Source organism: Balaenoptera musculus, chromosome 13 (assembly GCF_009873245.2).
Source record: "Balaenoptera musculus isolate JJ_BM4_2016_0621 chromosome 13, mBalMus1.pri.v3, whole genome shotgun sequence".
NCBI lineage: Eukaryota > Metazoa > Chordata > Mammalia > Artiodactyla > Balaenopteridae > Balaenoptera > Balaenoptera musculus.
In genome coordinates, this window is record NC_045797.1 from 30,673,443 (window position 1) to 30,694,872 (window position 21,430).

Consider the following 21,430-nt stretch of genomic DNA (forward strand, 5'->3'; position numbering starts at 1 on the left):
AGACAGCCTCCAAGCTAGTTTTGTTGGCACGCCAGCGGGCAGTTTCTCGCTTGCCAGTCTCAGACTTCCACATCTTAGCAAACTCCTCTACCATCTAGTGGGGCACAACTCCTCCAACATCTGAATCTCAGCTTGGGAAAGGTGGTCCTAGCCCAAATTTGTTCCTTCCTTAGGTATTCTGTCTCAGGCCTAGAAGTACTGACAGCTCCCTATGCCCTCTATTCCTGTATTTTTTAGAGATCTCTTTACCTTAGTAACTTACCTTTAGTAGTTAATCGCTTGTTACTTCCTAATAATGGTTATATTAAACTTTCCCTGTTCAAATTACTGTGTGATTTCTTTCAAATGGACCCTGACATATATATTTCTATAGTGACACTGAATGCAAGTGGTCTAAATACTAATTAAAAGACAGAGATTATCCTATTGGATTTTTAAAAAATCAAGACCCCACTAAATGCTGTCTACAAGATACTTAAAGACACAGGTTTAATGGGAAAGAGTGGAAAAAGATTTAACATTTAAACACTTATCAAAAGAAAGTGGCAGTGGCTATAGTATCAGGAATGTAAATGTCTTTACATTTGTAAAGATAAGGGGAGCCAATTCATCAAGGAGGCCTAATATTTACTGAATGCTTCCATACCTGGCACTGTGCATCGCATGCATTCTAATATTTGTCAAGTCCTATAAGGCAAGTATTAGTATCTCCATTTTACATATGAGGAAATAAGGCTATTAAGTGCAAAGTACAGACTAGAACTCAGAATCTGAGCTCTTAAAATACTAATTCTCCAAAAAGGTAACTGAACAGTTTGGAAGTGGGGGTCCATTTTTGTAAATATAAACATTCATACATAAAACTGTATGAAAGGATTTATAAATCAAACTACTAACAGATTGTTTATGATACTCTTATTTGACAATAAATATGTAACACGTGTAGCATAAAATTTTAGAATCTTTCAAAGTTTCGTTTAAAAAATTACATCTATGTGACCCACTGATGGCCTTTAAAAAAAGAGGAGCAACCAGATTTTTTATGTGAAAATTTATTCCACTTATAAACTACATTTTAGTTCACAAGTAAATATTCCGTTTTTCACCTCTTCTAAAAAAGGTTAAGCAAGCTGCCTTACATATCCACGGTCAACGACTTCCAGTACTAGAGACGTTGAAAGACTCTGTTCCTAGTGAGGAACAAATGTACACACCACTGAAAAATTTCACCTGTACAGTGAGAGCTCCTGTTTGTAATCATTCCCCTTCCACTGTGGGACGACAACAGGGGTGCCCACTTCAGAGCCTAAATTTACGTGTCTTGGACCATAGAAGGCAGCCGGATAGAAAACAACTTATTCTACTGCCACCCACTCAGAGAGGACCAAGGTGTATTACGAAGGGCCAGCCGGCCGGCCCTGTCTAAGGTTTAATGAGGCGCAAGCTCTAGCTTGGCGTTTCTCAGTCTCGTCTTGGGGCTGTAGCACCACCCTGGCGGCGTCTGTGGTTTACAAACCAGAATACCGGGCGTCTCCCCAGGTGCTCCCCATCCGCCCTGCCTCGGACCGGCTCCCAGGTCTACCCCGTCAAGGGCACGTCCGCTCTTCACAGGCTGGGGAGCGCCGCAGCCCCCGAAGCCCCCCGGGCACCGGGCTCATCCCCAGGCCGGGCCGCGGGAGCCGCCCAACAGGTGCGGGCGCGTCCCCCCACGTACCTTCGAGGGGTGTTGAGGAGTCGCTGCTGCTCGTCCCCTTCCTCCTCATCCTCGTCTGTCTCGGAATCGGGGTGACAGTAGCAGAAGGCCCCGCTGCTCCGCTTGCGCTTACGGCTGCCCGGACAGTAACAGAAGCCGTGGGCGGCCGCGTCGCCACCACTCTCCGGCCTCCGGGCCGAGCCCCCAGCCCCAGAACCCGGCTCCTGCTGGGCTCGGGCTCGCCCCGGGTGGCGCAGCACTCGGCTGCTCAGCGAGCCCATGGGTCACGGCTCGCCGAGACTTCAGGGAGCGCACCTCAGGGAGCCCAACGAAAACGGTCTCCCGCCATGGCCCGGCCACCACCGCCGGCCTCCACGTAGCCCGTGTGCCTACACCGCCACCTTCTCACGCGCAGCCCCGACCGCTGCGTTGGACTCTACCGCCTCCATCCTCCGCCACGCCCGCCGCGTCTGGCCGCGCCGCGCGCGCGGACCTCAAGACCTCGCCCCCTGACTTTCGCTATAAAGCGCGGACAGTAGGGCGCATGCGCACGGCGAGCCTCCGGAAGGGGCGGGGGAAGGCGCGTGTACGTCACGGGTGGAGCCTGCGCAGAATGGGATGAGGGCGGGAGTGGGGACGTGCATGTGCAGATTGGCGCTTTCCGCCCTGAGGTCCGCTGGGCCCACCTGCAATCCTGAACTGGGGGCCGGGATAGCTTTTAGAATTACTTTATACACCCCTTTGTGTTAGCAAGACCGGCAATTCCACCTTGTTTGTTCTTTCTGCGAAGGTTCCTTAAGCTCCAGATGTCTACCGGGCCCTGTGTTAGGCAAGGGGCAAAAAAGACATTGCTGTTTGGGGTCATCTTTGGAGGAGTTCACCATGTGCTAGGGTCACGCCCTGCGTAGGCTTTCCAACAGAGGAGGACCTAGAATGTGGAGCTTTGCTAGGCCCTCGGGTTTCTTAAGCAGCACCTCTCCGCTGCCCTTAACTGATTATGGCAACCGTTCCATGGGCTCTGGGATGCCCAGAGCCAGTGGGATGTCTGAATAGGGTCTGAACCAGGACTGTCAGTGGGATGTCTGAATAGCGTCTGAACCGGGACTGGGTTCAGTCAGTGGCAGTGGGATGTCTGAATAGGGTCTGAACCGGGACTGTCAGGTTTTAAAGTGCCTTCTGGAGACCCAAGCAATATTTACAGGTGTCTGAGCAAAAATTATAGGTGTATGCCTGGAGTTTGCAGCCATTGCTATGGACCCTGGACAGTCAGCTTTCATTCCCTGATTCCCTTCGGCTACTTTTTTTTTTTTTTAGCATTTTTATTGGAGTGTAATTGTTTTACAACGTTGTGTTAGTTTCTGCTGTATAACAAAGTGAATCAGCTATATGTATACATATATCCCCATATCCCCTCCCTCTTGCGTCTCCCTCCCACCCTCCCTATCCCACCCCTCTAGGTGGTCACAAAGCACCTAGCTGATCTCCCCGGGTGATGCAGCTGCTTCCCACTAGCTATCTATTTTACTTTTGGTAGTGTATATATGTCAGTGCTACTCTCTCACTTGATCCCAGCTTACCCTTCCCCTCTCCCTGTGTCCTCAAGTCCATTCTCTACATCTGTGTCTTTATTCCTGTCCTGCCCCTAGGTTCATCACCCTTCGGCTACTTTCTAAATAAAATGTTTATAATGAAAATATTTATAATGAAATACCATAAATGAAATATTTATAATGAATTACTCAAATAGAGTAATATGATAAATACCTATCACCACAAGTATAACTTAAATTTTAATAAAAACTTCAATGTATTATACTTGTTTTGATTCTTTTAAGTAGAACAATACAGATAGGCAGAAGCTCCCTCTCCATCTCAGTCTGTTTCTCTCCCTCCACTCTAGTGACCACTATCCTCAGAATGGTGTATATCATTATTCCCACGCACGTTCTTATACGTGTACCCATAGCAATACGTTTTCTTTTGCACGTTTAGACATGTAAATTAAATGGAATCATTCGTACCTATCATTTTGCACCTTTCTTCTCTCTCAAAATTATACTTTTGAGACTTATTCAATTAACAAATCTATAGTTAATTTTCACTGCTCTTGTGTGACACCCAAAATTTATCCTTTCCCTCACTGAGGGAGTTAGGTTGTTTCTACTTTACTGCTCTTATAGAGCAGCATTGAACACCATGTGCAAGAGAGTCACCAAATAGATCCCCAGAAGTGAACTTGCTGGGAACTTTTCAACTTTATTATCTGTTGCCAAATTGCTCTCTGAAATGACTGCACCAGCTTATACTCCCATCAGCAGTATATGTAATTTGGGCATCCCAGTGTACTCACTCTGAGAAGTCTGAACTGAGAGAGGCTGGCTGAGGCAGCTTGGTGGAGGTAGCGGGTAGGGGAGGAGCAGAAAATGATTGCTGCTAAGGGATCAGCCTGCATGCCCAGAATTTGTCAGCACAAAGGATACACATGGAACAAATGTGGGCCACTATAAGACAGCCAGCACGGAATCATCTTAGATCCTGTCTAAAAGGCCTGGGTGGAAAGACAAACAGACTTCAGCACAAAGAGCCTGAATTCCTAGGGGCTGAAAAAGGAGAACTGCATTTGCTTTGCCAAAGGAACTAAAGATGAGTATTTTACTGGTGATGGAGTTGTAAAGGAACTCAGCAGAATGCTAACAAGAATCAGCTTTAAACATCTGACAGAACTAAAAAACAAAAAACATCTGACAGGGTCACACAGCATTGATCATCTACCACCACAGCACTAACAGGTAAGAACTTTCCTGCTCCCATTTTCTCTCCTCCCTTCTGCTAGGTTGGGGAGGGGAAGGTAGGGTCTAGAAGGAAGACTAGGTGAAGAAAGAAAAGAAGCCCACCGTATCACCCTCCCCAAACTCCAGCTTCCTGCTGGTAATAAGCCAGATCTGAATGAGGGGAGAAGCCTCAACTGTAAATGAAGTTTGGAAGTTTGACCGAAAACATTAATTGCTGAAATGACACGGTTCTATAGTAGGACTTTTTAAAGCCTAAGAATGACCAGAAAAGTCACGACCCTATCCTCTATCTGAATTTTCATCTAAAGACAGGAGAAGAACTAGACCCAATGAATAAATGTAAATGGACAGTAGGAGAAAAAAAACAAAGTTGCTTCCTAGTTATATTACAAAGTCATGCTTGTTCAATACAGCAATCATTCCTCCAGGGTGGCTTTAACCTACTCTCTAGAAAGCTTCCCATCAACATATGCAATTTGTTTTAAAATTCTGGCTAAGCCATATATAATTTAAAGATAAAACCCCCCCAACTTTGTAATGCTTCCAAAGCCAAATAACGTTAATTTGGAAATTCCATGCTCTTCTGGGTAGGTATTGAAGCAGCAGTACTATTTCCTATAATTAACTGGAAGTATTCATGTAAATAGCTTTCACCAGTAGTCAAGCACTTGTAATAGGCAAGTAGAAACAAATCCTTATATTTCACCCATCAAAATACAACAAATAACTATAGAATGAACAAAGAAGACAAATATTCTTATTTAATATGAATGTTCTACTTAGAACCAAGAGCATCACTCGTTTCCAGAGATAACTTAAATATACTATTTTATATCATTAAGTAGTGTTTGGTATATATGAACATTAGTTTTACAGCAGTAGAGGTACATAAGATTAAATATGTTATTTTTCCTAATGTTGTACTTTCTAATAGAAATTGAGTAACACAAATCCTTCAAAAATATCTCCTTTCAGAGTCCAGGATGAAAAAACTCACAAGCAGAAAAGTCAGTCAGAGAAAGCATATACCTCATTTGAAAGGCACCGTGTTTTATTGAAATTATTTTTCCATGTTGTATACAACTGAACTTTTAAATTAAATCCAAGTACACCTTTACAGTAATTCTAGAGTTGAAAGGCACAGTCTAAGTATAAATTACTACAAATCAACAAAATTGAAAATGATTTAAAAAATTTGGGGCACAAAAATTTTTCTTTAAGTAAAAGTAAATTCAGAGCACTACACCATCACCAGAATACGCAGTTTGACACAATTCTTTCACATTCATCTTCAAGCTGGATCAGTACCATTATTATTATTTTATTATATTGTTATTATTATTATTAACCATAATATTGTGGAATGTTCAGCATTTATGTTTGGTAACCAGACATATATGATCTGTATAACCACACTTAGAATTGAATTCGTTCAGAAGAGTTGGTGAGTTTGGTATACTTTAACCTGGAGAGACTAAGAGATGGTAACATAAGATGTGATGGAGGAAGTCTCTAATGCCAAACTTAGTAAAGATCAACTAACACTTTAGACAAAAACCTAAACAAAGGAGATCTGTGGATGCTTTCAAACTATGACAAGTAAAGTAGCAAATTGGATAGATATTCTTACTAACTAGATGCTCACAATTTCAAATCAAGAAATTACTAGCCACTCTAAAAATAGAATTAGGGAAGAAAAGTGATTTTAGAACAGTCTTCCAGTCTTCCATTTCAACAGTTTTCACCAAAAAGAAAATATGAAATAATTTAATATATTCCAATTTCTGTGAAACACAAACAAGGAAGAAATCTGTTGAAAATATGGAGCACATTCTTATTTCTAATTTAAAATCTCCTTTTAGGTTTTATAAGCTGTGAAAAGCAAGTACAGCTTTAAAGCATCATAGTGAGTAATTATAGATGAATAATAATACAGTCTATATCTTAGGAGGCATCTGTAGGCATTTTAATTGGAAATAACCATTCTGAGATAATGCTAACAGCAGTGTAGAAAAATGAAGTTAAAAAAAATTCGAAGTGTAGGGAATCCTCCTATCCTTTCTGGATTTTATTTTAATCATCTCCTCCACAGAGAATGAGCAGTACCTTCCTGTAGTCTCCAGATGTATCACCCTGGGGACAAGGAAAGCAGAGTTACAGTCAGATAAATGGGATTTAAAATAGAATACACAGCTCAAAGTCATCTAGGTTAACTTTTTCAGTCTTGCCGGGATCTTTCTTGGAGAGGTTTTTTTTTTTTTTTTAAATGACATTTGTTATTTTTTATTATAAAAAGAACGCCGTTCAATGTAGAAAATAGACATAAAAGAATATAAAAACATCATCTATAATTCTAACATCTAGAGATTACTCTGCCTAACATTTTGGTTTTTGCATATCCTTCCAGACCTTTTTCTATGGATATAGATTCCTACGTGATGGGATTGTAGTATTCTTCCATATTCTACTTTTTTATTTACTATAGCCTATTTCCCTATTTTAATTTATTAAATACTCTTCCACAACATCATTCCTTAATGGTTACAGAGTATTCCATTGTACATAGGTAAAATAATTTATTTGATCACCCCGCATTGGATATCTATGTTTTTTCCAATTTTTCACTATTATAAACACTGCTGCAATAAACATACTATAAATTTTTGTGCAGTTTTAAAATGATGTATTCAGGATAAATTTTCATAAAATGGGAATTACCAGATTAATGATCATGTATTTTCTTTTAGTATGGGTTGCAAAATAGCCTTCCAGAAAGGTGCTATAATTTTTACATAGAATTTTTCATGGCCTAAATAATAGATCAATTTTTGCTAGTGTTTCATGGGCACTAGAAAAGATGGGCTGGGATTCAAAGTTTAATGTATATCTATTAAAATCAATCTTAATACACCCTTGTTTATACCTTGTCTCATTGATCTGCCAAAAGAGAAGGATGTGTTAAAGTCTATCTAGCATAGTATTTCCATCAATGTCTTCTTTTGGAGCCTCAAGTTTCTTTATATATTTGAATGCAATACTATTTGGCAACTAAAGTTTTATGGTAATTTAATCTTTGCTGTAAATTGTTGCTTTTATCAATATAAAGTGATCTATTACTTTGTCCTATTTAATACTTTTTCCCCTTAAATTCTTCTTTTTACTTATAGTATAATCCCTGCTTTCTTTTTATCAAATGTTCTTTTCCCTGGCCTTTTTTTTTTAAAGCTTCTTACATATCACTGTATTTCAACTGTTCCTTATAAACAGCATGGAGTAGGATTTTATATTTTTACCTAACCTGAGAGTTTATTTGTTATTATAACTTACATTTTTAATCTTACTTCTGTCTTTTTTCTATTATTTACATATTTTCTATTTCTATTCTGTTTCTTTTGACAACTTTTATTGAATGGACAATGTATTCTTTATTTTTAATTTTTTCCAGTGTTGTGTGAGTGTGTGTATACACATATTAACATATTTATATATATACAAATATATAATGTAAATGTATTTATTGTGCTGTTTCCCCTAGTCAATCAATATTTTTTACCCCATCATTTTAGTGTCTGTATAGTATTCCACTGTATAGATTTTCCATAATTTGAGTCATCCCCTATTGGTTAATAAAAATTAAAATAATGTGTAATAAACTCTGTAACCACTAAGCAAGAACTTCCTATTCCCCTTATCCTCCAGCCCCTGGTAACCTCTAATCTACCTTCTGTCTCTATGAATTTACCTAGTCTAAATATTTCATGTAAGTAGAATCATATACAGTATTTGTCCTTTTGTGTCTGGTTTATGTCACTTAGAATGTTTCCAAAATTCATCCATGTATCAGAAACTTCATTCACATTATGTATGTATATATCACATTTTGTTTATCCATTCACCTGTTCATGGACCCTTAGGTTGTTTCCACCTTTTGGCTATTATAAATAATGTTTACATTGGTGTACAAATACCTGTTTAAGTCCCCGTTTTCATTTCTTTTGAGTATATACATGGGAGTGGAATTGCGGGGTAATATGGTAATTCTATGTTTAACTTTTTGAGGAAGCGCCAAACTGTTTTCCACAACAGCTGCACCATTTTACATTCACACCAGCAATACACAAGGTTCTAATTTCTCCACATCCTCACCTACATTTGTTATTTTCCATTTTTAAAAAAATTATAGCCATCTTAGTAGGTACAAAGTGGTATTTCACTGTGGTTTTGATAATGATGTTGAGCATCTTTTCACGTGCTTATTGCCCATTTGTATATCTCCCCTGGAGAAATGAAGATATTCAAATCCTTTGTCATTTTTTAATTGGGTTGTTTGTCTTTTTGTTATTGAGTTGTAGGAGTTCTTTATATATTCTGGATAGTAAACCCTTATTAGATATAATTTGTAAATATTTTCTCCCATTCTGTGTATTAGCGCATTTTTACCTTATTATTTTGCCTAAAGATATTCTTAAATATATAATAACTAAGTAAGAGGTACAGTTTATTTTTTAAACATTTATTGGCAAGTTGCCTCCCCGGAAAGTTAGACTAGTTTACAGTGCTTCCATAAGAGACGGTGAGATTTCTCCAAGCCTTTCTCAATGCTGGTTATCATCTCTTTAAACTTTGTTAAGGTATTAGGTGAAAAATGATGATTTGTTTTTATTTGCAATCCATTATATATTAGTGAGATTAAACATTGTACATATTTATTGTCCATTTGTGTCTCATCTTTCATGAAGCTCATGTTTTCTTTCTGTCCAGTTTTCCTTTTGGATTTTTCTCCTTGTTCTTAGTAATTTGTACAAGCTCCTCATATAGGGATATTAACCATACATTATAAGTATATGTTACAAATATATTTTCCCATAGCTTCATTTATGGTCATCCTTGTATCTTAAAGTTGTTTTGCTTACAGCTAGCTATATTTCGGCTCTGCAAAAAAAAGTGACATCACAGACTGTACAGAAATAGAAACAAGTTCCTAAATGCCTTGTAGACATAGTCATAAACTCTGCAGCTCAAATCACCTAGTAGGTAAACCTCTCCAAGCTATGAGTAGGATCAGAATATTGAATTCACAGATCAAATCCTGATTTGACATTTACTGTGCTGGCAACCCAGCTTCTAGGAAAATGGGTTTGGCTTCATATTCCGGAGGCCCTTCTGGCTTCCTCAAGAAGCAAAGTCCCAGTAATGAGGGGTTTTGAGAGATGTGAATCATTTCTCATCACTCCCATGCCATGTTAGGACTCCTAGAAGTCTGGTGCCAGGTAAAGAATAGCAATCCAGGATGACTGTCATGTTTTCCCATATTTTCAGCAGACCTCAGCTAGCCCTGGATGGGGTTCTGGATGACTGATTCAGTTGCTTCTCTTTTATTGTGAGCAGGTAGAAATGGAAATTGTGCTCTTAAAACCATTCATTAAAATATAATCTTTATTGAAAGGTGGAGGGTGGCTGTGTCTCACCGTGAGGACAAGGACACTGGCAGCAGAAGTTCTGGGAAGTACTCCTTGGCGTGAGCCCTCCCAGAGTCCGCAATTACCCCCACCAAAGAGCACAGGTAGGCTCCAGTGTTGGGTTGCCTCAGGCCAAACAACCAACAGGGAGGGAACCCAGCCCCACCCATCAGCAGACAAGCGGATTAAAGTTTTACTGAGCTCTGCCACCAGAGCAACACCCAGCTCTACCCACCACCAGTCCTTCCCATCAGGAAACTTGCACAAACCTCTTAGATAGCCTCATCCACCAGAGGGCAGACAGCAGAAGCAAGAAGAACTACAATCCTGCAGCCTGTGGAACAAATACCACATTCACAGAAAGATAGACAAGATGAAAAGGCAGAGGGCTATGTACCAGATGAAGGAACAAGACAAAACCCCAGAAAAACAACTAAATGAAGTGGAGATAGGCAGCCTTCCAGAAAAAGAATTCAGAATAATGAGAGTAAAGATGATCCAGGACCTCGGAAAAAGAATGGAGGCAAAGATCGAGAAGATGCAAGAAATGTTTAACAGAGATCTAGAAGAATTAAAGCACAAACAAACAGAGATGAACAATACAATAACCGAAATGAAAAATACACCAGAAGGAATCAATAGCAGAATAACTGAGGCAGAAGAACGGATAAGTGACCTGGAAAACAGAATGGCGGAATTCACTGCTGCAGAACAGAATAAAGAAAAAAGAGTGAAAAGAAATGAAGACAGCCTAAGAGACCTCTGGGACAACATTAAAGGCAACAACATTCGCATTATAGGGGTCCCAGAAGGAGAAGAGAGAGAGAAAGGACCAGAGAAAATATTTGAAGAGATTATAGTTGAAAACTTCCCTAACATGGGAAAGGAAATAGCCACCCAAGTCCAGGAAGCACAGCGAGTCCCATACAGGATAAACCTAAGGAGAAACACGCCGAGACACATAGTAATCAAATTGGCAAAAATTAAAGACAAAGAAAAATTATTGAAAGCAGCAAGGGAAAAACGACAACATACAAGGGAACTCCCATAAGGTTAACAGCTGATTTCTCAGCAGAAACCCTACAGGCCAGAAGGGAGTGGCATGATATACTTAAAGTGATGAAAGGGAAGAACCTACAACCAAGATTACTCTACCCAGCAAGGGTCTCATTCAGATTCGATGGAAAAATCAAAAGCTTTACAGACAAGCAAAAGCTAAGAGAATTCAGCACCACCAAACCAGTGCTACAACAAATGCTAAAGGAACTTCTCTAAGTGGGAAACACAAGAGAAGAAAAGGACCTACGAAAACAAACCCAAAACAATTAAGAAAATGGTCATAGGAACATACATATCGACAATTACCTTAAATGTGAATGGATTCAATGCTCCAACCAAAAGACACAGGCTTGCTGAATGGATACAAAAACAAGACCCATCTATATGCTGTCTACAAGAGACCCACTTCAGACCTAGGGACACATACAGACTGAAAGTGAGGGGATGGGAAAAGGTATTCCATGCAAATGGAAATCAAAAGAAAGCTGGAGTAGCTATACTCATATCAGATAAAATAGACTTTAAAATAAAGAATGTTACAAGAGACAAGGAAGGACACTACATAATGATCAAGGGATCAATCCAAGAAGAAGATATAACAATTATAAATATATATGCACCCAACAGAGGAGCACCTCAATACATAAGGCAACTGCTAACAGCTATAAAAGAGGAACTTGACAGTAACACAATAATAGTGGGGGACTTTAACACCCCACTTACACCAATGGACTGATCATCCAAAATGAAAATAAATAAGGAAACAGAAGCTTTAAATGACACAATATACCAGATAGATTTAATTGATATTTATAGGACATTCCATCCAAAAACAACAGATTACACTTTCTTCTCAAGTGCGCATGGAACATTCTCCAGGATAGATCACATCTTGGGTCACAAATCAAGCCTCAGTAAATTTAAGAAAATTGAAATCATATCAAGCATCTTTTCTGACCACAATGCTATGAGATTAGAAATGAATTACAGGGAAAAAAACGTAAAAAACACAAACACATGGAGGCTAAATAATACGTTACTAAATAACCAAGAGATCAGTGAAGAAATCAAAGAGGCAATTAAAAAATACCTAGAGACAAATGACCATGATAACACGACGATTGAAAACCTATGGGATGCAGCAAAAGCAGTTCTAAGAGGGAAGTTTATAGCTATACAAGCCTACCTCAAGAAACAAGAAAAATCTCAAATAAACAATCTAACCTTACACCTAAAGGAACTAGAGAAAGAAGAACAAACAAAACCCAAAGTTAGCAGAAGGAAAGAAGCCATAAAGATCAGAGCAGAAATAAATGAAATAGAAACAAAGAAAACAATAGCAAAGATCTATAAAACTAAAAGCTGGTTCTTTGAGAAGATAAACAAAATTGATAAACCATTAGCCAGACTCATCAAGAAAAAGAGGGAGAAGACTAAAATCAATAAACTTAGAAATGAAAAAGAAGTTACAACAGACACCGCAGAAATACAAAGCATCCTAAGAGACTACTATAAGCAACTCTATGCCAATAAAATGGACAACCTGGAAGACATGGACAAATTCTTAGAAAGGTATAACCTTCCAAGACTGAACCAGGAAGAAACAGAAAAAATGAACAGACCAATCACAAGTAATGAAATTGAAACTGTAATTAAAAATCTTCCAACAAACAAAAGTCCAGGACCAGATGGCTTCACAGGTGAATTCTATCAAACATTTAGAGAAGGGCTAACACCCATCCTTCTCAAACTCTTCCAAAAAATTGCAGAGGAAGGAACACTCCCAAACTCATTCTATGTGGCCACTATCACCCTGATACCAAAACCAGACAAAGATACTACAAAAAAAGAAAATTACAGACCAATATCACTGATGAATATAGATGCAAAACTCCTGAACAAAATACTAGCAAACGGAATCCAACAACACATTAAAAGGATCATACACCATGATCAAGTGGGATTTATCCCAAGGATGCAAGGATTCTTCAATATACGCAAATCAATGTGATACACCATATTAACAAACTGAAGAATAAAAACTATATGATCGTCTCAATAGATGCAGAAAAAGCTTTTGACAAAATTCAACACCCATTTATGATAAAAACTCTCCAGAAAGTGGGCATAGAGGGAACCTACCTCAACATAATAAAGGCCATATACGACAAACCCACAGCAAACATCATTCTCAATGGTGAAAAACTGAAAGCATTTCCTCTAAGATCAGGAACGAGACAAGGATGTCCACTCTCACCACTATTATTCAACATAGTTTTGGAAGTCCTAGCCACAGCAATCAGAGAAGAGAAAGAAATAAAAGGAAGACAAATTGGAAAAGAAGAAGTAAAACAGTCACTGTTTGCAGATGACATGATACTATACATAGAGAATCCAAAGATGCCACCAGAAAACTACTAGAGCTAATCAATGAATTTGGTAAAGTTGCAGGATACAAAATTAATGCACAGAAATCTCTTGCATTCCTATACACTAATGCTGAAAAATATGAAAGAGAAATTAAGGAAATACTCCCATTTACCATTACAAAAAGAATAAAATACCTAGGAATAAACCTACCTAGGGAGACAAAAGACCTGTATGCACAAAACTATAAGACACTGATGAAAGAAATTAAAGATGATACCAACAGATGGAGAGATATACCATGTTCTTGGATTGGAAGAATCAATATTGTAAAAATGACTATACTACCCAAAGCAATCTACAGATTCAATGCAATCCCTATCAAATTACCAATGGCATTTTTTACAGAACTAGAACTAAAAATCTTAAAATTTGTATGGGGACACAAAAGACCCCAAATAGCCAAAGCAGTCTTGGGGGAAAAAAACAGAGCTGGAGGAATCAGACTCCCTGACTTCAGACTATACTACAAAGCTACAGTAATCAAGACAATATGGTACTGGCACAAAAACAGAAACATAGATCAATGGAACAAGATAGAAAGCCCAGAGATAAACCCATACACCTATTCAACTAATCTGTGACAAAGCAGGCAAGGATATACAATGGAGAAAAGACAGTCTCTTCAATAATTGGTGCTGGGAAAACTGGACAGCTACATGTAAAAGAATGAAATTAGAACAGTCCCTAACACCATACACAAAAATAAACTCAAAATGGATTAGAGACCTAAATGTAAGACCGGACACTATAAAACTCTTAAAGGAAAACATAGGAAGAACACTCTTTGACATAAATCACAGCAAGATCTTTTTTGATCCACCTCCTAGAGTAATGGAAATAAAAACAAAAATAAACAAATGGGACCTAATTTAACTTCAAAGCTTTTGCACAGCAAAGGAAATCATAAACAAGACGAAAAGAGAACCCTCAAAATGGGAGAAAATATTTGCAAACGAATCAATGGACAAAGGATTAATCTCCAAAATATATAAACAGCTCATGCAGCTCAATATTAAAAAAACAAACAACCCAATCAAAAAATGGGTAGAAGACCTAAATAGACATTTCTTCAAAGAAGACATACAGATGGCTAAGAAGCACAGGAAAAGCAGCTCAACATCACTAATTATTAGAGAAATGCAAATCAAAACTACAATGAGGTATCACCTCACACCAGTCAGAATGGGCATCATCAGAAAATCTACAAACAACAAATGCTGGAGAGGGTGTGGAGAAAAGGGAACCCTCTTGCACTGTTGGTGGGAATGTACATTGATACAGCCACTATGAAGAACAGTATGGAGGTTCCTTAAAAAACTAAAAATAGAATTACCATATGACACAGCAATCCCATTACTGGGCACATACCCAGAGAAAACCATAATTCAAAAAGACACATGCACCCCAATGTTCATTGCAGCACTATTTACAATAGCCAGGTCATGGAAGGAACCTAAGTGCCCATCGACAGATGAATGGATAAAGAAGATGTGGTACATATATACAAGGCAGTATTACTCAGACATAAAAAGGAACGAAATTGGGTCATTTGTAGAGACGTGGATGGATCTAGAGACTGTCATACAGAGTGAAGTAAGTCAGAATGAGAAAAACAAATATCGTATATTAACGCATATATGTGGAACATAGAAATATGGTACAGATGAACCGGTTTGCAGGGCAGAATTTGAGACACAGATGTAGAGGACAAATGTATGGACACCAAGGGGGAAAGCAGCTGGGGGGTGGGGGTGGTGGTGGGATGAATTGGGAGATTGGGATTGACATGTATACACTGATGTGTATAAAATTGATGACTAATAAGAACCGCTGTATTAAAAAATAAATTAAATAAAATTCAAAAATTAAAAAAAAATATGGAAACTCCAAAAAATATATATATATATATAAAATCTTTCTTTGTCTGGGGTCAACATGAAATAATTAACTCTATTTAGAAGGCAAACATTTCCAGCTTCTAACCAGGCAGAGATTTAAACATCTGTGGGAAAGGAGAGAGGCTGGAAATATCTGAATTAGAGTACCATCCTTAAATGGAATGATGTCTGCCAAGGAGAGGATAAGAAGTGTCTAAATACCTAGGTCAGAACCCCCTCCTTTCATCAGCACTTTCCTCTGGGCCAAGGCAAGGCTGCTGTGACCTACCTTGATGAAGGAGTACAGAGACTTTCCATAGAGCCTCTTGAAGTTTGCCCGGATGTCCAACATGTCAATCTCCACTCGAGAAACCATCACTCTGATGAGGGTGTTGTCATCAGTGCCCAAGCCCTAAGGAAGAAACAAGATCCCTGCATACAAAGCTGAGCTAGTTTTCAGACAGTGCTCTTTGTTAGTCTATCAAGGCAGACTGTGTATCAGTCTCCCGATGACATCCCTTGTACTATAACCTTAGAGGCCTGTGGAATCTTGCTCCTCACCACGGAGCTCAAGGGTTTCCCCAACTTATCTTTTCAACACTCAGTGTTCTGACCAGAGGAGATGGCTCTCTGCCCTTCTAGAGACATACCCTGTGTTCTCCAGCCCTCCTGCCTCACATACGGTGATCCACCCACCATGTCATCCTTCCCTTCCCAGCTTTACCGTCCTTCCTACCATGTAAAACCCTCTGATGTAAAACTTCCTTTAAGGTCCTGCTCAAATATACCAATTTCTTTATATGTCCTTTTCTGATCCTCACCCCCAAACAAATATTTTTTTTAAACACCCTTTCCTCTGTGTTCCTATAATATTTGTATCCTCAACTACTGTCTTACATTCTATTTTGTTCTTACTGGTGTTTTGCACATAGCTGCCTTCCTCTCAGAGCTAGAAGTTCTTTGAGACCAGGGACCGCAGTTTGATCTCTCTTGCCCCTCCCATGGTTCTCAGCAAGGGTGCTTGCACAGAGTACAATGCATGGTTAGGAGCTGGGAATCTGAAGTTGGACTGCCAATGTTTGCATCCCTGCTCCATTCCTTTCCTCACTGAGGACCCTGGGCAAATTGCCTATCCTCTTTATGCCTCAGTTTTCTCATCTGTAAAATGGAAGCTGATAACAGTACCTGCCCCACAGAGCTGTTGTGGGGATAAAATTATACATATAAAGTATTAGGAACAGTGATCACACATTATAAGTACTCAATAAATATTACCTAGCATTATTATTAGCAAACACTCAGTGAAGTATTTGAAGAATTGAACTGAATAGCTCAAGCTGATTTTGGCTAATTTGCATGGGAGATATAAGTAAGCATATGAAGGTGGACACAAGACCCTCAGAGCCATTCAGATGCTAACAATGAGGCCATTTACCTTCATAGATTTATAAAGCCTTTCAGCAAAATATGCAGATTTGTTCCTCATGCACTTTACTGTCAAGAGATAAAAAGAGAAATGAAAAGATTACAGATAAAATCTGCAAGAAAAAAGTGACATTTGTTCCCATTGATTCTACAAGGTGTGAAGTAGTATCTTTTGATTGCTTTGTCAGAAAAATTTAGCCAAACAATGTTTTATGAGTATAGGCTATGCTAAAAGCATTTTCATAGATGGAAAGTACCCTCAATTTATTGTCAAGTTCCTAGACAAATAATTAATAAAGGCCATTAAAGCACAAGGCAGCATAAAATTTCAAAAAGATTATTGCTATCTGTACCATATGAAACAGTTATTAGTCCTAACCATTCACAGACTTGCAAGATGCAGCTAGTATAGGATTAACCTTCCCATGTACTAAGATACAAAGGCACAGAGGATATAAAATAGATAAAGCCACATGGTACAATAACAATCAGGTTGTACATAATATTTCTCGCTTAACATTCTGGATCACACGGGACTTCCCTGGTGGCACAGTGGTTAAGAATCCACCTGCCAATGCAGGGGACACGGGTTCGAGCCCTGGTCCAGGAAGATCCCACATGCCGCGGAGCAACTAAGCCCGTGCGCCACAACTACTGAGCCTGTGCTCTACAGCCCGCAAACCACAACTAGTGAGCCCGCATTCCACAATTACTGAAGCCCACGCACCTAGAGCCCATGCTCTGCAACAAGAGAAGCCACCACAATGAGAAGCCCGCACACCGCAACCAAGAGTAGCCCCTGCTCGACGCAAGTAGAGAAAGCCTGTGCACAGCAACGAAGACCCAGTGCAACCAAAAATAAATAAATTAACGAATTAAAAAAAAAAAGTCTGGATCACACATCATGAGTGATTTAAACAATTTTTTTTATCCCTGAAAAAAAATTTCTACAACCCATGACAACAAATTGATAATAAGGATGAAAGTCTATAAATATTTGTTTCTCCACGCCCCATCCCCTACCAGCTTACCTATGGCCAGCAGAGCTTCTTCGAAGCTACCAGATGTTTCAGATTTAATACTCTGTTCAATATCCTTCTGTGATATCCTTTTGTATTCATCGAACACTACAAACAATAACAAAATGAAATTATAAATAATAAAAAAAAGAATAGAGGAAACTAAACTGTACGGAGAGAATGAGCATCTTTTAACTAGACTACACTATTAATCTTTGGCATATTTCAAGAGGAAACTAATTAGCAATGTGGGTGAGAACCAGGATGCATATGGCAAGTGGAAGGGAACAGAGGAGAGGAGGAAGGAATATTGTGAATCTTGGAGGACATCAGGCAAGTCATTTCCCTTATGTGGGACCCTGTTTTCACCACATAAAGTGGAGATAACCTCTGGAGAGATTTGCTTTCTTTTCTCATTGTTTCCTTAATAAGCTCGCGATCACCTGTATGTTCATCTTCCTTTCAGCACATCAAAACTAGAGCAATTCCTGTTTACAAGAGCCAAGACATGGAAACGACCTAAATGTCCATTGACAGGTGAATGGATAAAGAAGATGTGGTGTGTGTGTATATATGTACACACACACACACACACACACACACACACACACACACACACAATGGAATATTACTCAGCCACAAAAAAGAATGAAATAATGCCATTTGCAGCAACATGGATGGACCTAGAGATTATCATACTAAGTGAAGTAAGTTAGACAGAGAATGACAAATTTTACATGCTATCACTTACATGTGGAATCTAAAAAATGATAAAAATGAACTTACACAACAGATACAGACTCAAAGACATAGAAAACAAGCTTATGGTTACCAAAGGGGAAAGGTGGGGGAGGGAAAAATTAGGCGTTTGGGATTAGCAGATACAAACTATTATATATAAGATAGATAAACAACAAGGTCCTACTCTATAACACAGGGAACTATATTCAATATCTTGTAATAACCTATAATGGAAAAGAACCTGAAAAAGAATATATATATGTATATACATATATACATATACATATAACTGAATCACTTTGCTGTACACCAGAAACAAACACAACATTGTTAATCAACTATACGTCAATTAAAAAAAAACTAGAGCAATTCAACATTTTCAAAGCTTAGTCACATTTGGTAACAGTTGCTTGCATCTTTTAATAGACTTTAACATAATTAAAATTTCTCCCCTTTTTTACCAAGTATTTTTGAATCTTATGAACATATTTTTCTCTCTTGCTGCCTCCTTCTGGAGCCTTCTTAGAGTGGATATCTGTTTTGTTTATCTTCTTAACACTGCCTTCTTTGGGATGCTAATCCACCCCCATCAGAGTGATTCTCACAGGGCTGTCAATCCAGGAACACCCCTACCCCCCAACATACATGATAAGCTCTAACAAATGAGTGAGCAGTTCATCCGACCAGGGCCAATCAGTCTTACTCTCCTGGGAATTTTTTTTTTTTTAAATTAATTTATTTATTTTTATATTTTTATTTTTGGCTGTGTTGGGTCTTCGTTTTTGTGCGAGGGCTTTCTCTAGTTGCGGCAAGCGGGGGCCACTCTTCATCGCGGTGCGCGGACCTCTCACTATGTCGCAGCCTCTCTTGTTGCAGAGCACAGGCTCCAGACGCGCAGGCTCAGTAGTTGTGGCTCACGGGCTTAGTTGCTCCGCGGCATGTGGGATCTTCCCAGACCAGGGCTCAAACCCGTGTCCTCTGCATTGGCAGGCAGATTCTCAACCACTGCGCTACCAGGGAAGCCCTCCTGGGAATTTTTTAACTGAGCAGATATCATGAGGATGGCCAAAAGCACTGAGTCATCTTTAACTTCAGAGAACATAAGAATCAACTGAGAAACCTGTTCAACTCCTTGCGTGTCACTCTCAGAAATCCTAAATTAGCCAGTCTGAAGTAGGGGTCCAAGAATCAGCATTTTTAATGGAGACCAGATTTTAGGAAACTCTGCCTTAGAAATAAATCCATGACTCCCTTCTACTGAGATCCCCAGAACTGCCTTGATTTCTAGTCTTTCTGGAGCTGTTCAGCTCTCCCTTCAATTCAATGGACCTCTAGTATTTTCCATTTTCCCTCTTGTCCCCTTCTATATTATTTTCTCTTTTCCTATGTAATTATTCAGTGCATATTGCTTGGAATTAAAAAATCTAATTGACACATTTTCTAAGACTCAGTTTTCTCCTCTGTAAAATGGGGAAAATAATGGCTGCTTCATTGGGATGCTGCAACGACCAGTGCTTATAATATGCTTAGCACTGCACCTAGAAGAAAATTAACAAAATCTTAGTTATTATGAATCCTCACTATTATTGTTGGTTGGTAAGAAAATTATGATGTTTTCTTTATTCAAATAATGCTTAAAAGATTTTCTTCCAGTGGCTTACAAGCAAATGTTTTATAACTGCCCAACTATTGACTTATGCCTGGAAGCGAAAATTGTTACAAATATATTTGCAGTAAATCGGCTTCTGAGGACCTGCAGTTCTTGGCAAATAACATGAGGGAGAGATTTGCCTTACTAGTGATCAGGCAAGGGAAGGCCAAAAAAATAAGGATCTGAGTCAGAAGTTGGTGCATCTGATGACTGCCCACGACATTTATTAACTGGAGTAATCACCTACTGTCACTGTGGAATATCTGAAATAACTGCAACTTCCAAATGTGTTGTAATTTTCAATTTTCTTCATGTTTTCCATTTAGCAAACTCATTCTTCTCAAATTTCCCACAAGTTTTGTAAATTGCGAGTGATTATAAGGGCATGATGAGTTTATAAAATTAGGACATAGCATAAAGACCTCAAAAGCTTATATAAAAGATGAAATATTTTATTAAACCTTTATTGCTGTTTACAAGAAGAAAATAAACCTGACAATAAATATTCTACAATTGTATAGTACCTTTTCCCCAAAGAAGTTAAAATCACATTACAAAGACTAGCATTATCAGAAGCAAATTAGAAACTTTACACATAGGAAATAAAATCTGAAATCATCCACTATTCATCTTATGCAACATACCCCCTAAAAAAATCACTTCTATTAGCGTTTACAACTTGGATGTTAAATAGGAATAAATGTCAACCAACATTTCTATTTTATTGCTTGCTGATGTACTAAAGATTTTGTCTTATGTAACTAAATTTAAAGGGAGCTGCTTTAGAAAAAGGACTGACTATGGAGGACTGTTTCCTACAAACAGGAATTCCAAACTTCTATGAATGTATCTGCTAATTATTCATAATTAATCTTTCAGCAATTGGCCCTCACGCACATTGTTGCACCCATAAATTTCCAAGGTAAGACATCTAAGACAGTTCAGCAAAATTAGATCTTTGTACCAAGTAAAGGGAAAAAGGTTATCAATTACAGGTAATATAGTTTTCACTATCTTTCAAATAGTTTCTTTAGACAATGAGGCAAGTGCCTTACCATGCAACAGATGATTTTGATTCCGGGAACAGAGAACAGTTAGAAATTTCACCTCATCTGTCCCCCATTTATTCTCTCCGGCCTCGTACAGGTCCTGAAGCCAAACAAAGCACAAGTTTAAAACACAATGGAGAAAGTGCCAGGACATATGTAAATATTTCCAGAAATTCAAAGAGCAGAGTTAGCTTAGTTTTATTTTGTTGATGATGGGGGTGGAAGTGGTGTTGGC

At 38.7% G+C, this 21,430-nt stretch overlaps 2 protein-coding genes across 2 annotated transcripts in view; both read right to left on the reverse strand.

Moving 5' to 3' along the window:
* GMCL1 (germ cell-less 1, spermatogenesis associated) overlaps nt 1–2,194 on the reverse strand; it is a 55,837-nt gene extending 53,643 nt beyond the window's left edge. Inside the window, exon 1 of the mRNA XM_036873664.1 lies at nt 1,715–2,194. Coding sequence (XP_036729559.1) covers nt 1,715–1,974 — 260 coding nt within the window. The 5' untranslated portion in view covers nt 1,975–2,194. The remainder of the gene's footprint in view (nt 1–1,714) is intronic.
* A 3,321-nt stretch (nt 2,195–5,515) lies between these two features.
* ANXA4 (annexin A4) overlaps nt 5,516–21,430 on the reverse strand; it is a 74,362-nt gene continuing 58,447 nt past the window's right edge. The window contains exons 9-13 of the mRNA XM_036873167.1: nt 21,202–21,295; nt 17,767–17,862; nt 16,746–16,804; nt 15,600–15,722; nt 5,516–6,618 (exon numbers count right to left, since the gene is read on the reverse strand). Of these exons, the coding sequence (XP_036729062.1) occupies nt 6,559–6,618; nt 15,600–15,722; nt 16,746–16,804; nt 17,767–17,862; nt 21,202–21,295 (432 nt within the window). The 3' untranslated portion in view covers nt 5,516–6,558. The remainder of the gene's footprint in view (nt 6,619–15,599; nt 15,723–16,745; nt 16,805–17,766; nt 17,863–21,201; nt 21,296–21,430) is intronic.